Below are 21,234 nucleotides of genomic sequence, written 5' to 3'. Positions count from 1 at the left end.
TTCAGTTTGCAGAGTGACCAGTTCAATCACCATTATCAAATTTTGGCCGCTGATACGAGAGGCATCTGTGATTGAATCACTACACACAGATTTTTAATAGATCTCAACGTGCAGTCTATTGAAAATCCGTGGAGCTGTACGCTGCCTTCATTGTACTGTATGATTGTATCGCACGTCTAACATGCTTTGTGATTCTTTACCACCGATGCACATTGCGGTGTACATTGTGTGCAAGGACCTTTAAGAAGCTGGGCAGCCAGAAAATCTAGACAGGCAAGCTAGCCTCCATATACTTCTCACTTTAGGTGTGCTTCAAAGTCAACCTGTAATATCCCCAAAAGTTATACTAACCTCAGTAATAACTGTTTTCTTTAAGGACAGCAGGTTCTACTGTTAAGAGATTTTGTTGAGCTGGCAATTAACCATATATAGTATGTAATATTTATCAAATTACCATATTTCCCACCATGTACGACGTACTTTTTCTGCGCAGCAGCAGTGTCCTACCTAATCCAGCGGCTCCCGCGGGGATCGCAGACCTCTCTTCTCTTGCGTGGCTTCATCTAATGATGACTTCTGCTGATGACCTGATAAGCAGAAGCCATTACTAAGGCTACTTGCACACCAAGACGTTGCGTTAGGTGCTACGTTAAGGTCGCATAACGTGCACCTAACGCAAGGCCTGGTGCTCTTTGATGTGGACGTCGGAGTGAGCCGCGTTGTGCAGCTGACTCTGGCGTCCGTGATGCGTACTCTTGGACGCATGCGGCATCACGTGGTCCCGCCGGCCAATCGCCGCACAGAGCGGCCGCACCAGGAAGTAAACACACAACGTGCAGTGAATATTAATTAGCCATGTGCCTGGCCGCTCTCCGCTGCTCCCCAACCTGACTGAGCATGTGCAAACAGTCAGACGTGGCTTAAGCCGCTGTAACGCCGTAGCATGCTGCACTTTCGGGAGAACGTGCAGCATTACATGTAACGCAACGTGGGCAGTGTGAACAGCCCACTTGTGTTACATTGCTGTGTGTTGGGGGAGCGTTTCAGGCTGCACTAACGTGCGCCTGTAACGTCTCTGTGTGTAAGCAGCCTAAAGGACCAGTGCGGGAGAGAAGAGAGTTCTGCAATCCCTGTGGGAGCTGCTGGATTAGGTAAGACACTGCCGCTACACTGTTAATTACACGGGGGGAGCGGAGACACCGGGAGGGGGAACAGGACACATGGGGGCACACTGGGGACAGAAGTGTACACTCTGAGGATATAAGTGGACGCAGTGGAGACAGAAGGGGACACAGGAGGACACCAATTGGGGGAGAACATCTACAAGACACCCTTGGAATATGGACGCACCAGGTTTAGTATATTTTTTTTTCTCTGGTTTTTGCCCTCTAAACCTAAGTGCGTCTTATATTGCATAGCTGCTTATACAGTGGAAAATACAGTATGCTATTTGCCACTATATCTATATATGCTATACCACCCTTCTGCTCAAATGTCTGTGCTTCCCGGCTTACCCTATTCATTTAACCATTTGCATAAATATTTTATGTAAGTATATTGGATGTATTATTCTAACTTCAGCCCCCTTTTTTTCCTCCTTATACTCAGGTATACGGAAATTTAACTCCAAGTTAACCACATCTAAGCAGGGACCACGCTGGGGATTTCGCTCCCAGAGTTTAAATAAGGAGTCTTCTCCAAAGGACATTGACATGGTTACAAAAAGGGTTCTTTCTGCCCGACTCTTGAAAATAAATGAACTAAGAAATAAGGTAGCAGAACTTCAGATGCAGGTAGAGGAATATCAAAAAGAAAATAAGACCTTAAAAAGGCTGCAGTTCAGACAAGAAAAGGCCTTAAATAAGTTTGAAGACACAGAGAATGAGATCTCGCAGCTTTTATCAAGACACAATAACGAGGTCCGAATTCTAAGGGAACGTCTACGCAAATCCCAGGAGAGGGAGAGGAATATAGAAAAGAAACTGAAGGAAACAGAGGAGGAGCTCTACAGGACAAGTGTTACTTTAAAAAAGTTAAAGCAGCTTTCAGAAAACAAGCACCTTGCAGAACGAGATGAGCTCAGCAGAAAGCTGGAGGTGATAGAAAGTAAACTGGAAGAGCGTGAGAGACGAGTGAAGGTACGAAAAAAAAAATCCCAATACATTATTTTGAGTTTATTAGTGTTTAGCCATAGTTTTATATTGCAGAAATGAAAGGGGATAATTAGAGGAATTGTAGTGAAAATAACTTAATAAAAATTTTTTAATTTTTTTTTTTACTATAGTCATTTATAAATGTAGCCAGTGTTCGACTATTGTAAAATCTTTCTTCTCCCTGATTTACATTCTGAAACTAATCAGAGGTGGTGACATCTTTAGTCCTGTTGGGTGCATCACTGCTTAATGTCTATGTACTGAGCGTTCTGAAGCCAGTACAAACTATATCCGGTCTTCCAGAATGCTTTGGTGAGGGGAATTCCACATGGCTAATCATCCTAGGCTAAACATCACTGGGAGGGTGGTGCTACATTCGATATACAGCTATGTATAGATATAGGAAGTATTTCTGATACTGAAACCAGGAAAATGACCATAAAAGTGGGTATTCTAAATAATATACTGCTTTCAACTATATGTCACTACCATGCCTCTTTAAGGGCTAGTGCATACCGATTTTATTTTTCAAGAACTTTGAATGGATGTTAAATGGACCGCTGTAAGATTTTATGGAGCTGTGGTAATGTGTGCCTTTTTGTGTCTGAATTTGATCGATGTGTTTGGTGTCTTCCAGGAGCTGGAAAAGAATATTGAACTGACACAGAGCAGTTTCCAGAGGCAGCTGCTTATTGAGAAAAAGAAAGCCCACGATGCCCAAGAGGAAAACAAATCCTTGCAGGAAGAGCTTCAGCGTTTGATTCAAAAGTTAAAGGTGTGTGTCCTTTTATTATTACAGTTTAGTTTTTTTTCCCTTCGATCACTGCAGAGAGAAATGTTGTAGAAACGGAAAGGGTACGGTCTCTCCAAGGTTTTTGCAGATGATTGGGCAGGACAGTGGCGTAGTGGATAGCAGTCTTGCCGTGTAACACTGGGACCCTGCTTCAAATCTGGGCTAGGAGTTTTCATGTAGTAGAAGTAGAAAGACCTATTGCCCAAATGGCAATAGATTAATGGCAAAAGCAGGAAATAAGCAGACACACAAGTCCAGCTCCTTCTAATCACACAACCTGTAGTTAACTTTTTACATAGTAATGGTATCTGTATTTATAGCCTCAGCTGTCCAAAATTGCACTTGACAGGGACAGTGCGAATGTAATTCGAAGTCTGGTCTATATACCTTTTTTATGTAAGGTTGTTAATTGCATATGTATAGACAGAAGCTCCCCTGTCACTAATTACTTCAGTCTGAAACCAGCCAATGAGCACCAGTGCTGTATCAGCCAATAGAATTCTGGCAGGAGGGCGGAGCAGGAAAAAAGGCGCATACGGCAAGTGGACTAGATGGGTGGCGCCAATGCATTTTTTTTGGGGGGGGGGGGGGGAATTTGGGCGCAGGAATGGAAATTTGGGCACCCAGTGCATTACTAGGAATAATATTGGTTTTAATGTAAACCTTAAACACAATTTTTGCCGCTGCCCTACTGGCTCTCCACAACATGTGAAATATCGTGTTATATCTATCAAATGTTTTTTCCAAGTTATGCCCCCTTGTGCCGAATACTGTAGTTGTGTAAAACGAACAGCTGCTCTCTCCTTTGTACCGAATAATATCTGTTTCACAGTATGGTATTGCAGCATCAGAATGCCCGATCACTGTTATGCTGCATTATTTTGTATAGTTATAAATGCATGTACATAGTTGAACTGTATAAGTCTGTGACTGATTCACAGAAGTGCATTGTGTAAGTTAAAGGGGCAGTATTGCGAAAATAGTCCTTTTTACTTCATTACATCGAAGTTATGTACAAGTGGAGTAATACTTTAAACACGTTTAGTGGCTGAACAAATGTAATTAGTACACTGGCATTACCTATTTGCAGCAAGGGAGCCACGTCAGTAGAAACATTTACTGACGCCGATTTAGACTATACCATTATGCTGTAGGAGGCAGCTAAATCAGCTGTTTGGGATGGCATTATATTCCCCCCTTTAGACGTTAGAAATAGGATCCTCCACCTTGTAACTGCACTCTCGTGTAGTTCTTCAGCTCATGTGAGCCGCGTGACGGCACCACACGTCACATATCTTAATGCTGCCTACCGAGGCCCCTTCACCGCTGCTGGCAAGGACACGGACACCTATTGCTGTCCGTTGCTGTGGTTACCAGCTTTCAGCTCTGCGCAAGATTCTGGCGGCAGCACCGAGCAGACACGAGCTGTAGCTGTGTCCTGCTAGCATCTAACATTACGATTAAAGTTGTTGTTTTATTCACGAGGCAAGCATTCTTAGAAGGAAAGCAGTTAAAAAAAAAAAAAAAAAAAAAAAAGGTTGGAACCAAAGATCTCAAATTTGGACTCATCAGACCAAAGCACAGATTTCCACTGGTCTAATGTCCATTCCTTGTGTTCTTTAGCCCAAACAAGTCTTTGAAGAACCTAGAATGACATTTTCAGTTGTTTCACACTTTTTGGTTATGTACTATACTTCCACATGTGTTAATTCATAGTTTGGATGCCTTCAGTGTGAATCTACAATGTTCATAGTCATGAAAATAAGGAAAACTCCTTTGAATGAGAAGGTGTGTCCAAACATCTGGTCTGTACTGTGTGTGTGTGTGTATGTATATATGTATGTATGTATGTATGTATGTACGCACGCACGCACGCGCACACATATATATATATATATATATATATATATATATATATATATATTATATTCTCTATTTCTCCTTTCTCCCCCCGTCCCCCCCCCCCCCCCCGCAGGTATAGGTGCCCCCAATATAGATAGCCATGTATAGGTGCCCGCCCCCAGTATAGTTGCCCTCAGTATAGTTAGGCATGGGTGCCCCCCATTATTGCCAGGCATGTGTGCTTCCCAGTATAGTCAGGCATGGGCGCCCACAGTTTAGTCAGGCATGGGCACCCTCAGTATAGCCAGGAGGGGGATGCAGCGCAAAATGGGGGAGCATGCCCACCCATAGCAGCGGGGAGGGGGGTCCACTGCCCCCCCCCCCCCCCCACCTTGGGCTCCCCTGTCAGTGCTTCCCCCTCCGACACTCATTAGCGGCGGCATGGTAAAAGGAACGCACACTTACTTCTGCGTTCCACGCTGGAGATCCGATCTTCCCTGAGCCTGACGCTACTTCCTGATAAACAAGAAGTAGCGTCATCGCTGACAGTGAAGGACCTCCGGCGTGGAACGCGGAAGTAAGTCCGCGTTCCTTGTACCATGCCGCTGCTGCTATTGTGTCTGAGGGGGAAGCGTTGATGGGGGAGCCCAAGGTGAGGGAGTGCCCCTCCCCGCCGCTATGTGTGGGCATGATCCCCCGTTTCGCGCTGCGTCCCCTCCTGGCTGCGTACCCCAGTCTGTGGTCGAATCACGTGTTGAGAAACACTGCTCTACAATAAAGTGTTTCTTTAGCGAATTGATATTGCAATTCTTTAGTATTATTCTACATAAGGTCCTGGAAAGGGCACCATCTAGTGTTGTAAATGTTGATTACATTGATTTCACCATTTTGTTTTGGGTATTGTAAATCCAATAGTTAAACATTATGCAAAGACAATCTTTCCCGCTTTCACTTACTTGGCACTTCTGTTTTTTATAATATATAATGATTAAAGCCAATGGGTACCGTTTCTAAAAACAAAGTCGGATACTCACCTAAGGAGAGGGAAGGCTCGGTCCTAATGAGCCTTCCCTCTCCTCTCCCGGTGCCGTCGGTGCTGCGCTGGCTCCCCCGTTCGCGTCCGCCGCCGCAGGGACTTCTGAAGCACTCGGCCTTCCGAAGACGGGCCGCTCCATACTACGTATGCGTGAGTGCGTCATAGAGGGCGCTCGCGCATGCGTAGTATGGAGCGGCCACGTCATCGGGAGCCCGAGTGCTCCCGAAGGCTTCCGCAAGCTCCCAAAGGCATGCGGAAGTGGCAGTATTTGACCGAACTGGTCAAATACTGCCACGGGGGATCCTGCGCGGGACCGGGAGAGGAGAGGGAAGGCTCATTAGGACCGAACCTTCCCTCTCCTTAGGTGAGTATCCGACTTTTTGTTTTTAGAATCGGTAAACATTCACTTTAAATGCAGAGTGCTATTCTTCCACTAGTTTTCCCATTATAATGAACAAAATATAGCAGAACATCCCGTTTCATATTGCAGCTGCTATGCTTATTAATTGCCATAATCATAAGCCAATCCTGCATACTTCAGATAGTGTAGAAAGTGCTAATTAGAAGTATAGTAGCAGATATAAAAATGCTATGAAATATGCACATAAAAAGGATAGGTTTTCAATTCACAACATTCAATGACATTGTTAATAATGTTAGCTAACATTTGAAACACAGCTGACATTGCTGCTAATGTCTTTGTAATAATGTTAGCTAATGTCCTGAAATAAACCGATAAATAACGTTATCACGAAGACATTAGCCGCATCGCCATGCAACAATTTTGAAGTCCGCTATTTTACACGTATGCATTAGGAAGGTTGGTCGCGTGTCTAGCTGTAGGTAAGGCATCCCCTCCTCCGCATGCTGGGGCAGAGGAACCTCTATCTACTTAGTATTGTTAAATCTAATATAAGGGATACCCAAACGGGACAAGTGTACCTCTGGCTACTTGTGCGAATGTTGAAGGTATTCCAGATAGTAAAATAGCATTTTTTTTAATACCAATATTTTACTATCGTTTAAACACTAGTATAGTAAAATACCGGTATCAAAAATAGATATTTCGGTTGTGAGATGGGCATGCTGGGAGTTTTAGTGTTATAAGGATACCTAGCTAAAAGAGGTATAGAACCTGGTACACACCTTTTTAATTTTGATTGGCCAAACACTGTCCCATTTTCTCACCTCCTCGTAGTATAAAGGTTAACAGATTTTAACCATTTTATGCATTTTGGAAGTTGCTCCTACATCTAAAAAGAAGGTCGCTCATGCTTCCTGGTCGTGGTGTTATTTAACTTTTTTCGTATGAAGCGGAATGTACAATAAATTAAGATTTTATTTTTTACTAAGACATTTAAAAATAGAGGCCAACACATGTAACATGTACAAATCAAAAATTGTCATTTTACTTACTGTATTTCTATTTGGAATACCTTTTCATGCAGGAAAAAGAAAGAGAACTTGATGCAAAAAATATATATGCTTATCGTCTGTCGAAGCCTTCGCCAAAAAAAGACACAGAGCTTACTCCTAGGAAGAAAGGTAAGCTAATTGATGCTGAGGGACAAACTGATTCTGGAATCAAGAATATAACTTTGTGAGAAGAATTTGTTATCTAAGGTCCGTACCCATGATGCATATTTTGGGTCAATTTTTTTCACAATGAACGATCCTGTTCACAATATCACATAATGTAATTTACAAAATTCATTAAATGATCTTTAAAAAACCTTCTTGGCGGTAACCCCGAGCTGAGCTCGGGGTCAGCCGCCGCGGAGGATTTTCATGATTTATTTATTTTTTTTAGACCACGCAGCGTGTTCGGGTCGATCGCCGCCGATGCGCCGCTTCCTGCCGCGATACAGGCCCCCCCCCCCCCCCGCATATCCCTTGCGCAGCCTGGCCAATCGCCGCCAGGCTGCGCTATGGGGTGGGTCGGGACTCCCTGTGACGTCAATGACGTCACTCCGTTTGTCGCCATGGCGACGGGGGAAGCCCTGAAGGAAATCCCATTTAGAACGGGATTTCCGGATGGGCTTGATCGCCGGCGGCGATCGGAGGGGTGGGAGGGAGGCCGCAGGGAGGGGGTAATCATGTAGCTAGCGCTAGGCTAGCTACATGATTTTTTTAAAAAAAAATTAGGCTTAAAAAACCTCCCGCGGTCGCGCAGCCGCAGAACAATTAACCGCCAGGAGGGTTAACAGCAGACTACCCACATTTATCGTTCATCTTGTACAACCATCATGACAGATCACATCGCGGATGATCATTAGTATGTTTTACTGTGATTGTTTATGCAAACGTTTGTGTCCCATCATTTGTGCAGTCATGACCGATGCATTGGGGATCGCCTGTCATCGCCTGAATGACCGCCTGTCACCACAGATTCCTCAATCCATCTTCATGAGGGTACCTAGCTTAAAGAGAACCCGAGGCGGGTATTTGAAATCATAAGAGACCACAGGGGCATGTCCTGTGCATAATGAGATATGCCTCTAGGTCTTGCAATTGCTGCCTCTAGTTTTGCCCGGGGTCTTCTATGCCCCCCTGTAAAAAGTGCCCAGCTAGCGACAGTCTCCTTGTCGCTAGCCGTCTATCTTCTGTATGTCATACAATGCGCACTCCCCCGTCTCTGTCCCCGCCGCTGCCCGCCTCCTGTGAGCTTTCTTCAATCGGAAGCTAAGCCACGACCCAGGAAGTACCTCCCAGGTACATTCTGTAATGACGTACAGAAGGTAAATAGACGGCTAGCAACAAGGAGACTGTCGCTAGCTGGGCACTTTTTACAGGGGGGCACAGGAGACCCTAGGGGGGGACTAGAGGCGGTAATAGCGAGATTTGGAGGCATGTCATTATGCACAGGACATGCCTCTGTGTTCTCTTAAGATTTCAAATACTTGCCTCGGGTTCTCTTTAAGTGATGGAAGCCATTCGCCAAGTCATACCAGATTCTAGTTTTACTGAACTCAGCATTTAGGTATTGTCTCTTTGGTGTTCAATCAACCAGTAGATGTGATTCTTTTCTCAAACTGATTAGAAACCGATTCAGATTTTGCAGATTCAATTAGTGCAAACCAGTTTCTGTAAGAAAATAGAAAAATTGCTCAAGTGAAAGGGATGGGAAATTTACATAGATAGTACAAGACTCTAGTTCATTTTCAAGTATACCTGAGATGAAATAAAAAGAAAAAATCATACATACCTGGGGCCAGGTCCAGCCCCCCTTCGGCCTGATTGCTCCTTCGCCGCCGCCGTCCTCCTCCTCCTGGAGGGACCAATAAGGAGAATCCTGGAGAAGGAGGACAGTGTCGAGGGAGCGATCAGGCTGAAGTGGTCTGGACAAAGCCACCAGGTATGTATGAATTTTTCTTTTATTTCAGGTTTACTTTAAGGTGACCATTAATGGTCCAATTTTTCCTTCAGATTCAAACTTTTAACGCACTTTTTATGATTGAATTGTACAGAAAACGGCACCGTTTGTGGTGCAAATTGTTGTGATGCGATTCTTTGATCGATCGGAAAATTATCGATCCAAAAGTTGGAGTTTCTGAACCAATAGGAATGTAAAACCTTCTTAAATCGTTCCGTTAATGGGAACAATTGATAATTGCCTTATGATTAGCTGCAATAGTTCAAATTGCGTCAAAATATTGCATCTGATGAAAAATTGTACCGTTAGTTGTATTTTGCTTTTTTTAGTTATTTTTTGAACATGCGCATCATCAGCTTGGTGAAGGGAAGAAGAGGGCTGGCGTCATGACTCACTTCCTCAACAGCGTGATTGACAGCACAAATCTATCAGATATCGATCTCTGGGTAGTGAACACTGATCGAACATTTCTCCATCGACAAACCATCTTCTGATTTAAAAATAATTATCCGACTGTCGATGGGACATAGTTCAATCAGTGTATGGCCACCTTTAGTAGTTGTCTTCTATATTACCAGAAGAAGGAAGCTTTGGACAAACAATGATGCCTGAGCCTTTAGTAGCATTATGTTGTATAAATTCCTGCAAATCGCTGTTAACATACTTTAGGGTCTTAATTATTAAGTATAATTACATGACTTTATATCTCACCCTGTTTTGCTGTTGCGAGCAGAAAGAAACATTGATTTACAGTATTTATGATGGAAGAGCAACGTTTTCCTGATTCTTGGATTCCCAATTACTCTCTCATTAAAAAGAACCTGAAGTAATAAGGATTATGGAGGTTGACATTTCATTTTAACCACCCTGGCGTTCTATTAGAATGGCCAGGGCTGCGGCGCAGCACTTTTTTTTTTTTTTTTTAAATCATGTAGCTAGCCTAGCGCTAGCTACATGATAGCCGCTGTGCAGCGGCATACCGCCGCCCCTTCCGATCGCCTCCAGCGATCAGTGCAAACAGGAAATCCCGTTCAGAACGGGATTTCCTGTTTGGCTTCCTCGGCAACGATCGGGATGACGTCATCCACGTCATGGCGTCGGAGGGAGTCCCGGTCCACCCCTTAGCGCTGCCTGGCGCTAATAGGCCAGGCTGCGCACGGGGTCTCTGGGGTGGGAGGGGGGGGATTGCCTGGTACGCTGCGGGTAGCGGCGAGCGGTATAAGCACGCAGCCAGCAAAGCAATCCAGCGCGGCGGTCATGGACGAGCTGAATACAAATTACCTGGTTGTCCGGCTGATCCTCTGCTTTTTAGCCATAGACCTTTTCAGGTATGTGATTCAGACACTACTGATGCCAGAATGATCAGTAGGACAGCCAGGCAACTAGTTGTGTTCCCCTTATGGACCAGTTATTTTCACATTTCAGCTCTCCTCCCATTCATTCCCCAATAACTTTATCACTACTTGCATTGGGGTTTTTTTGGGTTTTTTTGCCACAAATTGGGCTTTTTGTTGGGGATATTGTTTTTTAGTGAGTACTTTATTTTCTATGCATTTTTAAGGGAAAAAAATACTTTTTCTCCATTTTCAACCCTGATGGTTTTAAAATAAACAATATTACTGTAGATAAAACCTACACATTTTATTTGACTAGTTATTACAACATTGAAATTATGTTCCTAGTACAACGTATGGCGTCAATATATTATTTGGAAAGAAAGGTGTATTTTTTTTTTCCATTTTATGGTTTTGGGTTTTTTATAATACTCAATAAATTACAATCCCTAATTTGCAAAGTAACAAAAATATACCCTCATGGCATTTATAAATAAATGCCCCCGGTAACTGGGGGCGTGGAAGAGACAGGAAGGGTTTAATAGAATTTGTATCTATACGTGTAGATTTTTTTTTTATTGTAGTTTTTTTTTTGGGGGGGGGGGGGAGTTGGGTTTACACTTTAAATGATTGATCTCTGCTGTTTGTTTCAGCATCATTCGTTATTAAGGCACTTTGATTGGCTTTGGTAACCTGTTCCCATCCACCAATCTATGCTGCAATGGTCGGTGATGGGGGCGGGTGCCTGCGCTGGGCATAGAAACCCAAACAAGAGTATCTACGCCCCTGGGACTTTAGATGAAGTCCTGCGAGGCGTAGATCTATTGCCCCAATCACAACAAGTGGTTAACCACTTCACCACTGAGGGGTTTTACCCCTTGGAACACCAGAGCAATTTTCACCTTTCAGCTCTCCTTCCATTAATTCGTCTATAACTTTATTATTACTTTTCGCAATGAAATGAACTATATCTTGATTTTTTCGCCACCAATTAGGCTCTCTTTAGGGACATTATGCCAAGAATTATTTTATTCTAAATGTGTTTTAATGGGAAAATAGGAAAAAATGTGGGAAAAATGTTTCAGTTTTCGGCCATTATAGCTTTTAAATAATGCATACTACTGTAATTAAAACCCATGAAATGTATTTGCCCATTTGTCCCGGTTCTAAAACCGTTTAAATTATGTCCCTATCACAATGTTTGGCGCCAATATTTTATTTGGACATAAAGGTGCATTTTTTTCAGTTTTGCATCCATCCCTAATTACAAGCCCGTAGTTTATAACGTAACAGTGTTATACCCTCTTGACATAAATATATTTAAAAAGTTCAGTCCCTAAGGTAACAAGGTAACTATTTGTTTGGTTTCTTTATTGTATTTTTTTTTTTTTTTTTTACAAAAAAAAATAATTAGGGAGTGTGGGAGGTAATGAGTTAATTTATTGTGTAAAACGAATGTATTTGTATATGTAAAATGCTTTAGGGTGTAGTTTTACTATTTGGCCACAAGATGGCCACAGTGAGTTTGTGTTCATGCGACCTGTAAGCGTCCGGAAGGACGCTTACAGGAAGCACTACGAGGCTGGCAAAATCACAATGATCGCGCTGTTTCTCATAGAAGCAGTAGATCATTGCGGGGCTTAGATCAACAAACGGGAATGGATTTTCCCGTTCATTGATCGGCCGGCGGCGGCGTGCACGAGCGTGCGCACGAGCGGCGGTAGCGCGGGAGGTACGGAGAAATCCGTACCGCGGGGGGTAAAGTGGTTAAAGGGCAACTGAAGTGGAGGGATATGGAGGCTGACATATTTATTTCCTTTTTAACAATGCACATTGCCTGGCTATCTTGCTGATCCTCTGCCTCTAAAACTTTTAGCCATAGACCCTGAACAAGCATGCAGCAGATCTGGGTTTCTGACATTGTCGGATCTGACAAGATTAGCTGCATGCTTGTTTCTGGTGTGATTCAGACACACCAGCAGTCAAATAGAGCAACAGGGCTGCCAGGCAATGTGTATTGTTTAAAAGGAAATAAATATGGCAGCCTCCATATTCTTCTCACTTCACTTCCCCTTTAAAAGGAAATAAGTATGGCAGCCTCGATATACCCCTCAGTTCAGGTTCCCTTTAACAATATAGTGGCTGGAGTTGACAAAGTCAGTCCCTGAGTGAGAAAGGCTCACCTTTCCTGGCAATCACATGCTCCTTTGCGTTTTTTTGTTTGTTTTTGTTTGTTTTAGCCATGTGCAGTATTTGTCACCTAAAACGTGGTTAAACCATTCTTGTAAGATGTGATTTTGTCTCATGGCATCTTTATAAATAGAACAATTATTGTTATTCATGTTATGTTTTTGGCAAGTTACAAATTATATTCAATAAGGCTCACTATAAGGACCAGTGTGTGTATATACAGTATGTGTGTATGTATATATGTATGTCTATATATTCCTAATACTGCTTTAACCAGCTGCTTTTGTCACAGGGATAAATCTCAACACCATAGCTGTGCAAACGCCTGAATATTTCTCTCAGCTGGAGACTTTTCCAGATCCTCCACCACCCATCACGTTGGATGACATGATGGAGAGCCAGCAAGATGTTCTGAAAGTGGTAATATGTTACAATATTTTCCCAATGCTTTAGTATACTTTCCAGCTTTTTCTATCCTAAAACAGTATGTGTAAAAAATATTTATGGCAATGCGAAGTAAATTTTGCCACCTTAAAGGACACCCAAGGTGACATATGACATGATGAGATAGACGTGTATCTATAGTGCCAAGCACACGAATGACTAGGCTGTGTTCCTTTTTTTTCTTTCTCTGCCTAAAAGAGTTAAAAATCAGGTTTGCAAGTGGCAGTTTCTGTCTGGGTCAGACTATAGCATAACTCTCACTGATTAGAAATTACAGCCATAATCAGTAAATGGCTTCTGAGAGCAGGAAAGAGATAAAAAGGGTCTATAATTCATAGATTTGAGCTCTGGCATACTTCAATGAAGGTGTCATTGAGCAGAGACAATAAAACTTTAAAAACTAGATTTAAATATACCGTATATACTGGCGTATAAGACGACTTTTTAACCCCTAAAAATCTTCTGAAAAGTCAGGGGTCGTCTTATACGCCGGATGTCAGTCAGGAGGGTGCCGGGTGCCAGGCAGAGTTGTAAATACCGTACTTATGGTGCAGTCCCCTGGTTAATAGATCGCATTCTCCGCCTAATTGCTCCTTGCGAGCAGCCGCTCGCACGGGTGCAGTGCCTCTTCCGGGGTCACCTGACTGGTGATGCGTGCGCTCCACTGATGACGCTCATAGAAGAGATTGCCGGGCTCTTCCATGAGCGTCATCAGTGGAGCGCACGCATCACCAGTCAGGTGACCCCGGAAGAGGCACTGCACCCGTGCGAGCGGCTGCTCGCAAGGAGCAATTAGGCGGAGAACGCGATCTATTAACCAGGGGACTGCACCATAAGTACGGTATTTACAACTCTGCCTGGCACCATGCTCGCTCACAGACAGGGGTAGTCTTATACGGCGAGTATACCCCAAACTGTATATTGTAAGAGGAAAAGTTGGGGGGTCGTCTTATACGCCCAGTCGCCTTATACGCCAGTATATACGGTAAAATAAAACTGTGGGATATCTGTCATTTTTAGGAGAAGGGGGATGGATACAATTGTTTTTCTCATCAGTTTTTCACCTCGGATGTCCTTTAAAATAGAAGGTATTTGCAATAATGCATCTTTACATGAGTAACTGTGGTTTCCCATGATGCATCACTTTTGAATGTGCAAATCATCTCTTTTATGCTCCTGAATGACCATCATACTCCCAAAACTGCTTGTGTAAAGTGAGCCTATAGCTTATACATTTTACAGAGCCATGCCAATCAAACATGCAAACATTATATTATACCGATAAGTAGGTTAACCTAGGCACCAGCAAAATAAAATACACTAACATTTGGTCAAAAAGGAGGTAGTGGTGGACTTGCCTCCCAGGTATGTGACACAGTCTATTTGTAAAACCGCTTTAATCAAACATAATAACCTCCAGTTGCAACACGTTTCACAGGAATCTCCACAGGCATCGATCCTGCAATACTACAGTATGATGTAGTACCATGTGAAACGTGTTGCAAGTTACATTTTTTTTTTATGTCTGATTTAAAGCAGTTTAGACTGTCACATGCCTGGAAGTAAAAGCACCTCTACCTCCCTTTTAAACGGATTTGAGTGCATTTTATCTTATTGGTACCTCTGTTGACCTACTTATCATTGCATTGCTTATGTGCTGTATGCAGTTTTTCTGGTCAACACCTACCCCGTGTGTGCAGTTGTGGTGCTTCCAGACAGTGAAATTGTGCTTGGGACTCCAGTGCTGCTACCATTTCTTGGGGGCAATGAGGAGGCCTACACGAGGTGCCCCTGTTGAGATGCAAATGATTTTGTTTGGGCTGACTCTTGCAGGGAAAAGCAGTATGGTCAGTTTAGACCATGCATATTCTGGCATGCAGATGCAAGGAGCCATCCTGTGCAGCCAGCATCCGGGTTGGGCCTGCGTAGCATCTCCAGTAGCCATGCACGGCTCACCGCCTGTATAACTGGAGCATGCGGCTCTTTCCTCTTCCTCCCTCAGACAGTGCTTTTAGTGGTTGAAAGAGGGTACTGCAGGCCTATAGACTACAGATTTGTTGTTTCGTGATGCTCCACTTCTAACCCGCTTTGCTCATTGTATTGTGCTTGTGATAGCGAATAGTTGCCTTAGTGCTACTCTGCTGGTCGTGAGTTTTTGTGGATTGCCTTGTGTATGACCTTTGCCTCATTTTTGACCCTGGTATTGGATTGCTTCCTGGACCGACCTTGGAATTGTATCTGACCTGCTCTTGCCTTATCCTCTGGTACCGTGATTATCTGATTTACCATGTATGACTCCTGGACCGTTATTGGATTTGCTATTGCTTTACAATTTTATGTCCTGTGATTCTGACTACTGGTTGCTAACTCAAACTGCCTTAAGATCTTCTGCCTGTATCTGTCTAGTGTGGTCCTTTCACCTTCTTGGCCTCAGTCTGAATACCTTAACTGATTCCAAACCGGGTTAGTTGAAATCTACACCCTGTTTATGTCCGTTTATCCCTGCCAGGGCAAAGAATTCAATTTCCGCTTTCACACGCACACATTTCTCCCATTTACGTCAGTACTGTGACGCTGCAACCCGCTCACTCTTCTGTCACACTGACGGCTCCGTAACTCCGTACAATTTCATTCGCTCCTGACCCCATGATCAGTGTGAGCCAATCACAGTGATTACTGCTCATTTTGAGGGAAAAAAGGTCTCTGGTCCTTAAAGTGAACCAAAGGTTAGAGTCCTATGGAGGCTTCCATATTTATTTCCTTTTAAACAATACCAGTTGCCTGGCTATCTTGCTGATCCTCTGCCTCTAATCATTGTAGCCATAGATCCTGAATAACCATATGCAGATCAGGTGTTTCGGACATTGTCAGATCTGACAAAATTAGCTGCATGCTTGGAGACATTCAGATATTACTGCAGCCAAATAGATCAGCAGGACTGCCAGGCAATTGGTGCTGTTTAAAAATAAATAAATATGGCAGCCTTCATATTCTTCTCACTACAGTAGCTCTTTAACCCTTTCCTTGACAGACGATTTGTTCCATTTTGCACTTATTAGGTTTACTTAGGATTTTTTACAAGAAAACGGAAAATTGGATATTTACCTGCCGGTAATTTTCCTTTCCAGATGTATCCATGGCAGCACGATCGGGTTAAGTCCCGCCCACTTCACCCCATAGGACCATACATGTATAAATTAAATCCCTAAGCTCGCCCCCCTAGTCTTGTTAACTCGTCATCACCGAACTAGGGAGGGAGCCTCGTGCTGCCATGGATACATCTGGAAAGGAAAATTACCGGCAGGTAAGTATCCAATTTTCCGTTTTCCATATGTCTCCATGGCAGCACAATCAGGAGATAACTAGTCAATAATAAACAGGGAGGGTGAGGTGCAATACATATTTATTCACACAGTTGAATTAACAGTTAGAACATTGGTTCCAAATTGGAGAGTAGAGTTAGCCGCAGGGTCAACTCTATAATGTCGCATAAAGGTTATAATGGACGACCAGTTTGCCGCTTGGCAAATTTTTTCAGGGGAGACTTTCGTAAACGCTGCCCACGAGGTAGCCATCCCTCTGGTCGAATGAGCCGTGATCTGTTGTGGTGGTATCAGGTTGTTAGCCCTGTAGGATTTCTGGATATTCTTGACCAACCACGACGCGATTGTCCTTGACGAGGCTGGTTCACCCTTTCTGTATCCAGTAGGGATTATAAACAGTCTCTCTGACTTTCTGAAAGCCTCAGTCCTTTGGATGTAAAGCTTCAAGGTATTTCCCACGTCAAGTGGATGTGGGGTCGCTCTATTCTCATTCCATAGGGTAACGTCCATTCTTGATTAAAATGGTAGAGGGAGGATACTTTAGGAACGAAATGTTGAATTGGTCGGAGGACCACTCAGTCAGGAAAGAAGTTAAGTGCCGGCTCCTGCCACCCCAAAGCTTGGAGTTCCGAGACTCGTCTGGCCGATGACATTGCCACTAAGAAGATCGTTTTATGCGTAAGCTGAATTAGGTTGCATTCCTCCGATGGTGCGTAAGGTGGTTTTGCCAGCATGTCAAGTACTAAGGGTAAATTCCACTTGGGAAACACCGTTTTCCTGGGAGGTTTTTCCTTCATTACCCCCTTTAAGAATTGGACCACCAGAGGGTGTAATGCCCATCTTTGGCTGGTTAATGCTGATAGCGCCATTACTTGCACCTTCAGGGAGTGGTACCCGAGTCCCTTCTCGAGGCCTGACTGGAGGAAATGAAGGTTTTCCTTAACTTCCGGTTTTAATGGGTCAATCCGAGACTCTTCCGTAAAGGCCAAGAACCGATTCCAGATATTACTGTAAGTTCTATTAGTTGTGGGCTTTCTAGCACTAAGCATAGTTTTAATTAAGGTATCCGAGTATCCTAGTGCCTCCAATTTCCTCCTCTCAGTGTCCAGACAGCTAAGTTTTTAGTTTTGCTGGGTTGGGATGTAGGATTGGCCCCTGATGTAGAAGGTCCACCTGGTCTGGCAGTATTAGTGGTTGAGCTGTCTTCGGTCTCCATAGTAGCGGAAACCAAGGCCTCCTTGGCCAAAATGGTATTACTGCTATCAATGATACTGGTTCTGTCAGAAGTCTTTTCAGTAGTCTGTGGATTACTGGTATTGGGGGGAATACATAGGCCCTCTCGAATTTCCATTCCGCTATCAATGCATCTGTCGCCACTGCTTGTGCTGATCTCCACCTCGAATAGAAATGGTGGCACTTCTTGTTGTAGGCCGTCGCCATTAGGTCTAGCTGTGGGGTACCAAACTGTTGGCAGATGGCTTGATATATTGTGTCGTTCAGGGCCCATTCGTTGTTGTCCAATCTGGTGCAGCTTAGGAAGTCTGCTTTGACATTCTCTGGACCCAGAATGTAGGTTGCTAATAAGAAAAGAAGATTCTTCTCCGCAAACTGAAATATTGGAGACACCTCCTGTATCAGGGTTGAAGATCTTGTTCCCCCCTGCTTCTTTATATAAGCAACCGCCGTACGGTTGTCTAGGCGAAGAAGCACATTCTTGTTCCGGAGCTGTACTTTGAAATGTTTCAAGGCTAAGTATGCTGCCCGTATTTCTAATATGTTTGCCGGACTGTTCGTTTGGGCTGATTTCCATCTTCCCTGGGCCGATTCTTGCGCCAGATACGCCCCCCATCCCATCTGGCTTGCATCTGTGGTAACAATGATCGGCTCTGGTAGTTGGATTGGCAATGGAGTGTCCAGATTCACTGTGGATATCCACCATAGTAAACTCTTCCTCATGACCGATGTTATGAAAATCTGCTGATTCATCTTTTTCGTTGTCCATTGATCGAGGAAGCCTATCTGCCAGGTTCTGCAGTGCCATTGAGCCCATTTTACCATGGGTATGGTGGAAGTCATTGTGTCTAATAGGCTTAGGCATTGTCTCGCTGTCATGATAGTTGTGCATATTGCATTCTGCATCATGTTCTTTATCTTTGTCTGCTTCTCCAGCGGCAGTCCAATTGTATTTGACACTGTCTGTAGACGTGCTCCTAGAAATATAAAGTCTTGTGACGGTGTCAGTTGACTTTTCCTTAAGTTTACTTTCCATCCGAATTTCTCTAAACATTCGAGAAGGATCTGTCTGTGTGCTAGCAGTACTTGTCTGCTCTGTTCCAGCAGTAGCAGATCGTCGAGATAGTGAAACAGTCTGAGTCCATTGACTCTTAGTTTCTTGACCAGGGACAACAGAATCTTCGAGAATACCCTTGGTGCCGTACAGATTCCGAACGGTAGGGCGCGAAATTGGAAGTGCTGATTTGCGACTGAAAATCTCAGATATTTCTGGAACTTCGGATGGATCATCACATGAAGGTAGGCATCCTCGAGAACTACTGAGAGGGCCCAATCTCCTTGCATGATCACTTTCGTTATAGTTTGAATAGTCTCCATCTTGAAATGTTTCAGAGCAATGTGTGAGTTCAACTCTCTCAGGTCCATCACTGGCCGCAGTTCGCCTGATTTCTTCATTACAAAGAATAATGGGGAGTATACCCCCGACCCTCTCTCCTGAATGGGAACTTCCACCACCGCCCTTTTCTGTAATAGATCTTCTATATAATGAAGAAGAATTTTCCTTTTCTCTATAGATGATGGGATCTTCGTTGGTCTGAAGATTGTTTCAGTTTTTTTGTTGAATTTCCATTTATGTCCTAGTGATATAGTCTGAACTACCCAAGGATCGCTGATGTTTTCCGCCCAGACACCCTTGAAGCGCTGAAGTCTTCCGCCTACCGGTCGTGTCTGGACGGACTGACCATCAAAAGGGCTTTTGTTGAGGAGGAGCTGGATTTGACTTTTTCTGTCTAGTAAGCTTCTGTAGTGAGGAATGAGAGCTTTGCCAATTGCGCCTGAATTCACAGCCTGGTCTATAGGATGTTGAAGATCTGTATCTATTCTGGTTGAAGTTTGGTCTCTGAGTCTGGTCTTCCATTTTTTTCGGTCCTGAGGGATCATACCGGATTTGCCCCCAGTCACTCGGCGGATTGCATCGTCCATTTCTTGGCCGAACAAGTTTTTGCCATCATAAGGTATCTTGCACCAATCTTTCTTCGAGACCTGGTCCGCAGACCACCCCTTCAGCCATAGTGCCCTTTTAGAGATGACCGAGTGAAGCATGGAACGTGCCGAGCAACGTAGTATATCTACGGCCGCCTCCCCTACAAAGTCTGAGGTTAGCTTTAAATCATCCAATGCGGTGATGATATCTTCTTTATCTGCGCCAGACTGTAAAGCCTCTTCAATATTATTGATCCATGCCTTCATTGCTTCCGCCACTGAGGTGAGGGCAATGGCCGGCTTACATGCTGAACCCGAGGCTGTGTAAGATCTCTTAAGTTCAGCATCCATCTTTCTGTCGAGTGGCTCTTTAAGGCCTCTTGCACACTGCAAGTGATTCCGATTCAGATTCCGCTTTTTAATCAGTTTTTACATCCGATTCAGATTCCGATTTGCAGTTTGCTCCCTGCACACTGCAAATCAGAATCTGAATCGGATGTAAAAACTGATTAAAAAGCGGAATCTGAATTGGAATCACTTGCAGTGTGCAAGAGGCCTTTAGGAGATTGCATCTTCTCTGGGTAGTGTAACATGTCTCGCCAGACCGATTACCGAAGCGTCCACTTTAGGAGGATTGTCCAGGCATTCCATGATGTCTTCTCCCAGTGGATATAGCTTGTTTAATCTATTAGTTAGTGCCGGCTTTTTGTCTATCTTTTTCCACTCGTCCATCATAACATCCTTAATTTGATTAATTAATGGAAAAATTTTTGACGTCTTCTTTAAATGTGCGTAGTATTCTTTTTGGCCCGAGGGCTCCTCTGGCATCTGCTCTTCTTGCCATTCCATGGCTTCTCTCACAGCTGATATGTATGGCTGTATTAGAGCAAAGTCAAACCCTATGGGCTGATTCACTTCTGAATCATCAAACCCCGATGGGCCGGGTTGAGGGTCATTGTCCTTATGTTGGCCTGCCGAGTGCGAGGGCAGCGATGATATATATTCGTTCATTGTCTCTTGTACTGCTTGTTTAATCATAGAGGTGACGTCCATTGACCGATCAGATTCCTTTGCCATATCATGGAAGCAATCACTGCATACTCGTCTCCCTGGTATTACATATTTATTACAGGCCCAGCATCTCTTTCTTGAAGAGTGGTGTGAACTTGAACGACGTCTTCTAGGCGATTTAGACCTGTTACGCCTTCTAGATCGTGATCGCCTTCTTGAACGAGATCTTGATCGGGAACGGGATCTTCTTTGAGAAGGTGAACGTCTTTTAGACGATCTTCTGGGAGTATGTCGATCGGCGTCCTGATTATAGGCACGAGGACGACTTGGCTCATTGTCCACTCCATCTTGGTTATCCGAAGGGCTGCAAGACATAAAACAGTCTGTCAGCCTGCACTCTTTTGCTAGAAGGGAGAATACCTACCTTTTATCTATTGCTTCCTACCTAACAACCTGACCCTGGTCATTATCCGGCTCTTGGAGCTCCATGTATACAGCACCCGCTGTAAAGAAATATAG

At 43.9% G+C, this 21,234-nt stretch overlaps 1 protein-coding gene across 2 annotated transcripts in view; it reads left to right on the top strand.

Moving 5' to 3' along the window:
• The window catches only part of LCA5 (lebercilin LCA5), a 64,461-nt gene that overhangs the window by 27,099 nt on the left and 16,128 nt on the right, over nucleotides 1–21,234 (top strand). For both annotated transcript variants that reach the window (XM_068281528.1, XM_068281529.1), the window contains exons 3-6: nucleotides 1,609–2,138; nucleotides 2,791–2,928; nucleotides 7,273–7,369; nucleotides 13,014–13,141. In XM_068281528.1, coding sequence (XP_068137629.1) covers nucleotides 1,609–2,138; nucleotides 2,791–2,928; nucleotides 7,273–7,369; nucleotides 13,014–13,141 — 893 coding nt within the window. The remainder of the gene's footprint in view (nucleotides 1–1,608; nucleotides 2,139–2,790; nucleotides 2,929–7,272; nucleotides 7,370–13,013; nucleotides 13,142–21,234) is intronic.

Source organism: Hyperolius riggenbachi, chromosome 4 (genome assembly GCF_040937935.1).
Source record: "Hyperolius riggenbachi isolate aHypRig1 chromosome 4, aHypRig1.pri, whole genome shotgun sequence".
Classification (NCBI taxonomy): domain Eukaryota; kingdom Metazoa; phylum Chordata; class Amphibia; order Anura; family Hyperoliidae; genus Hyperolius; species Hyperolius riggenbachi.
The sequence above is the reverse complement of the archived record's forward strand: the minus strand, read 5'-3'. Positions and strand labels throughout refer to the sequence as shown.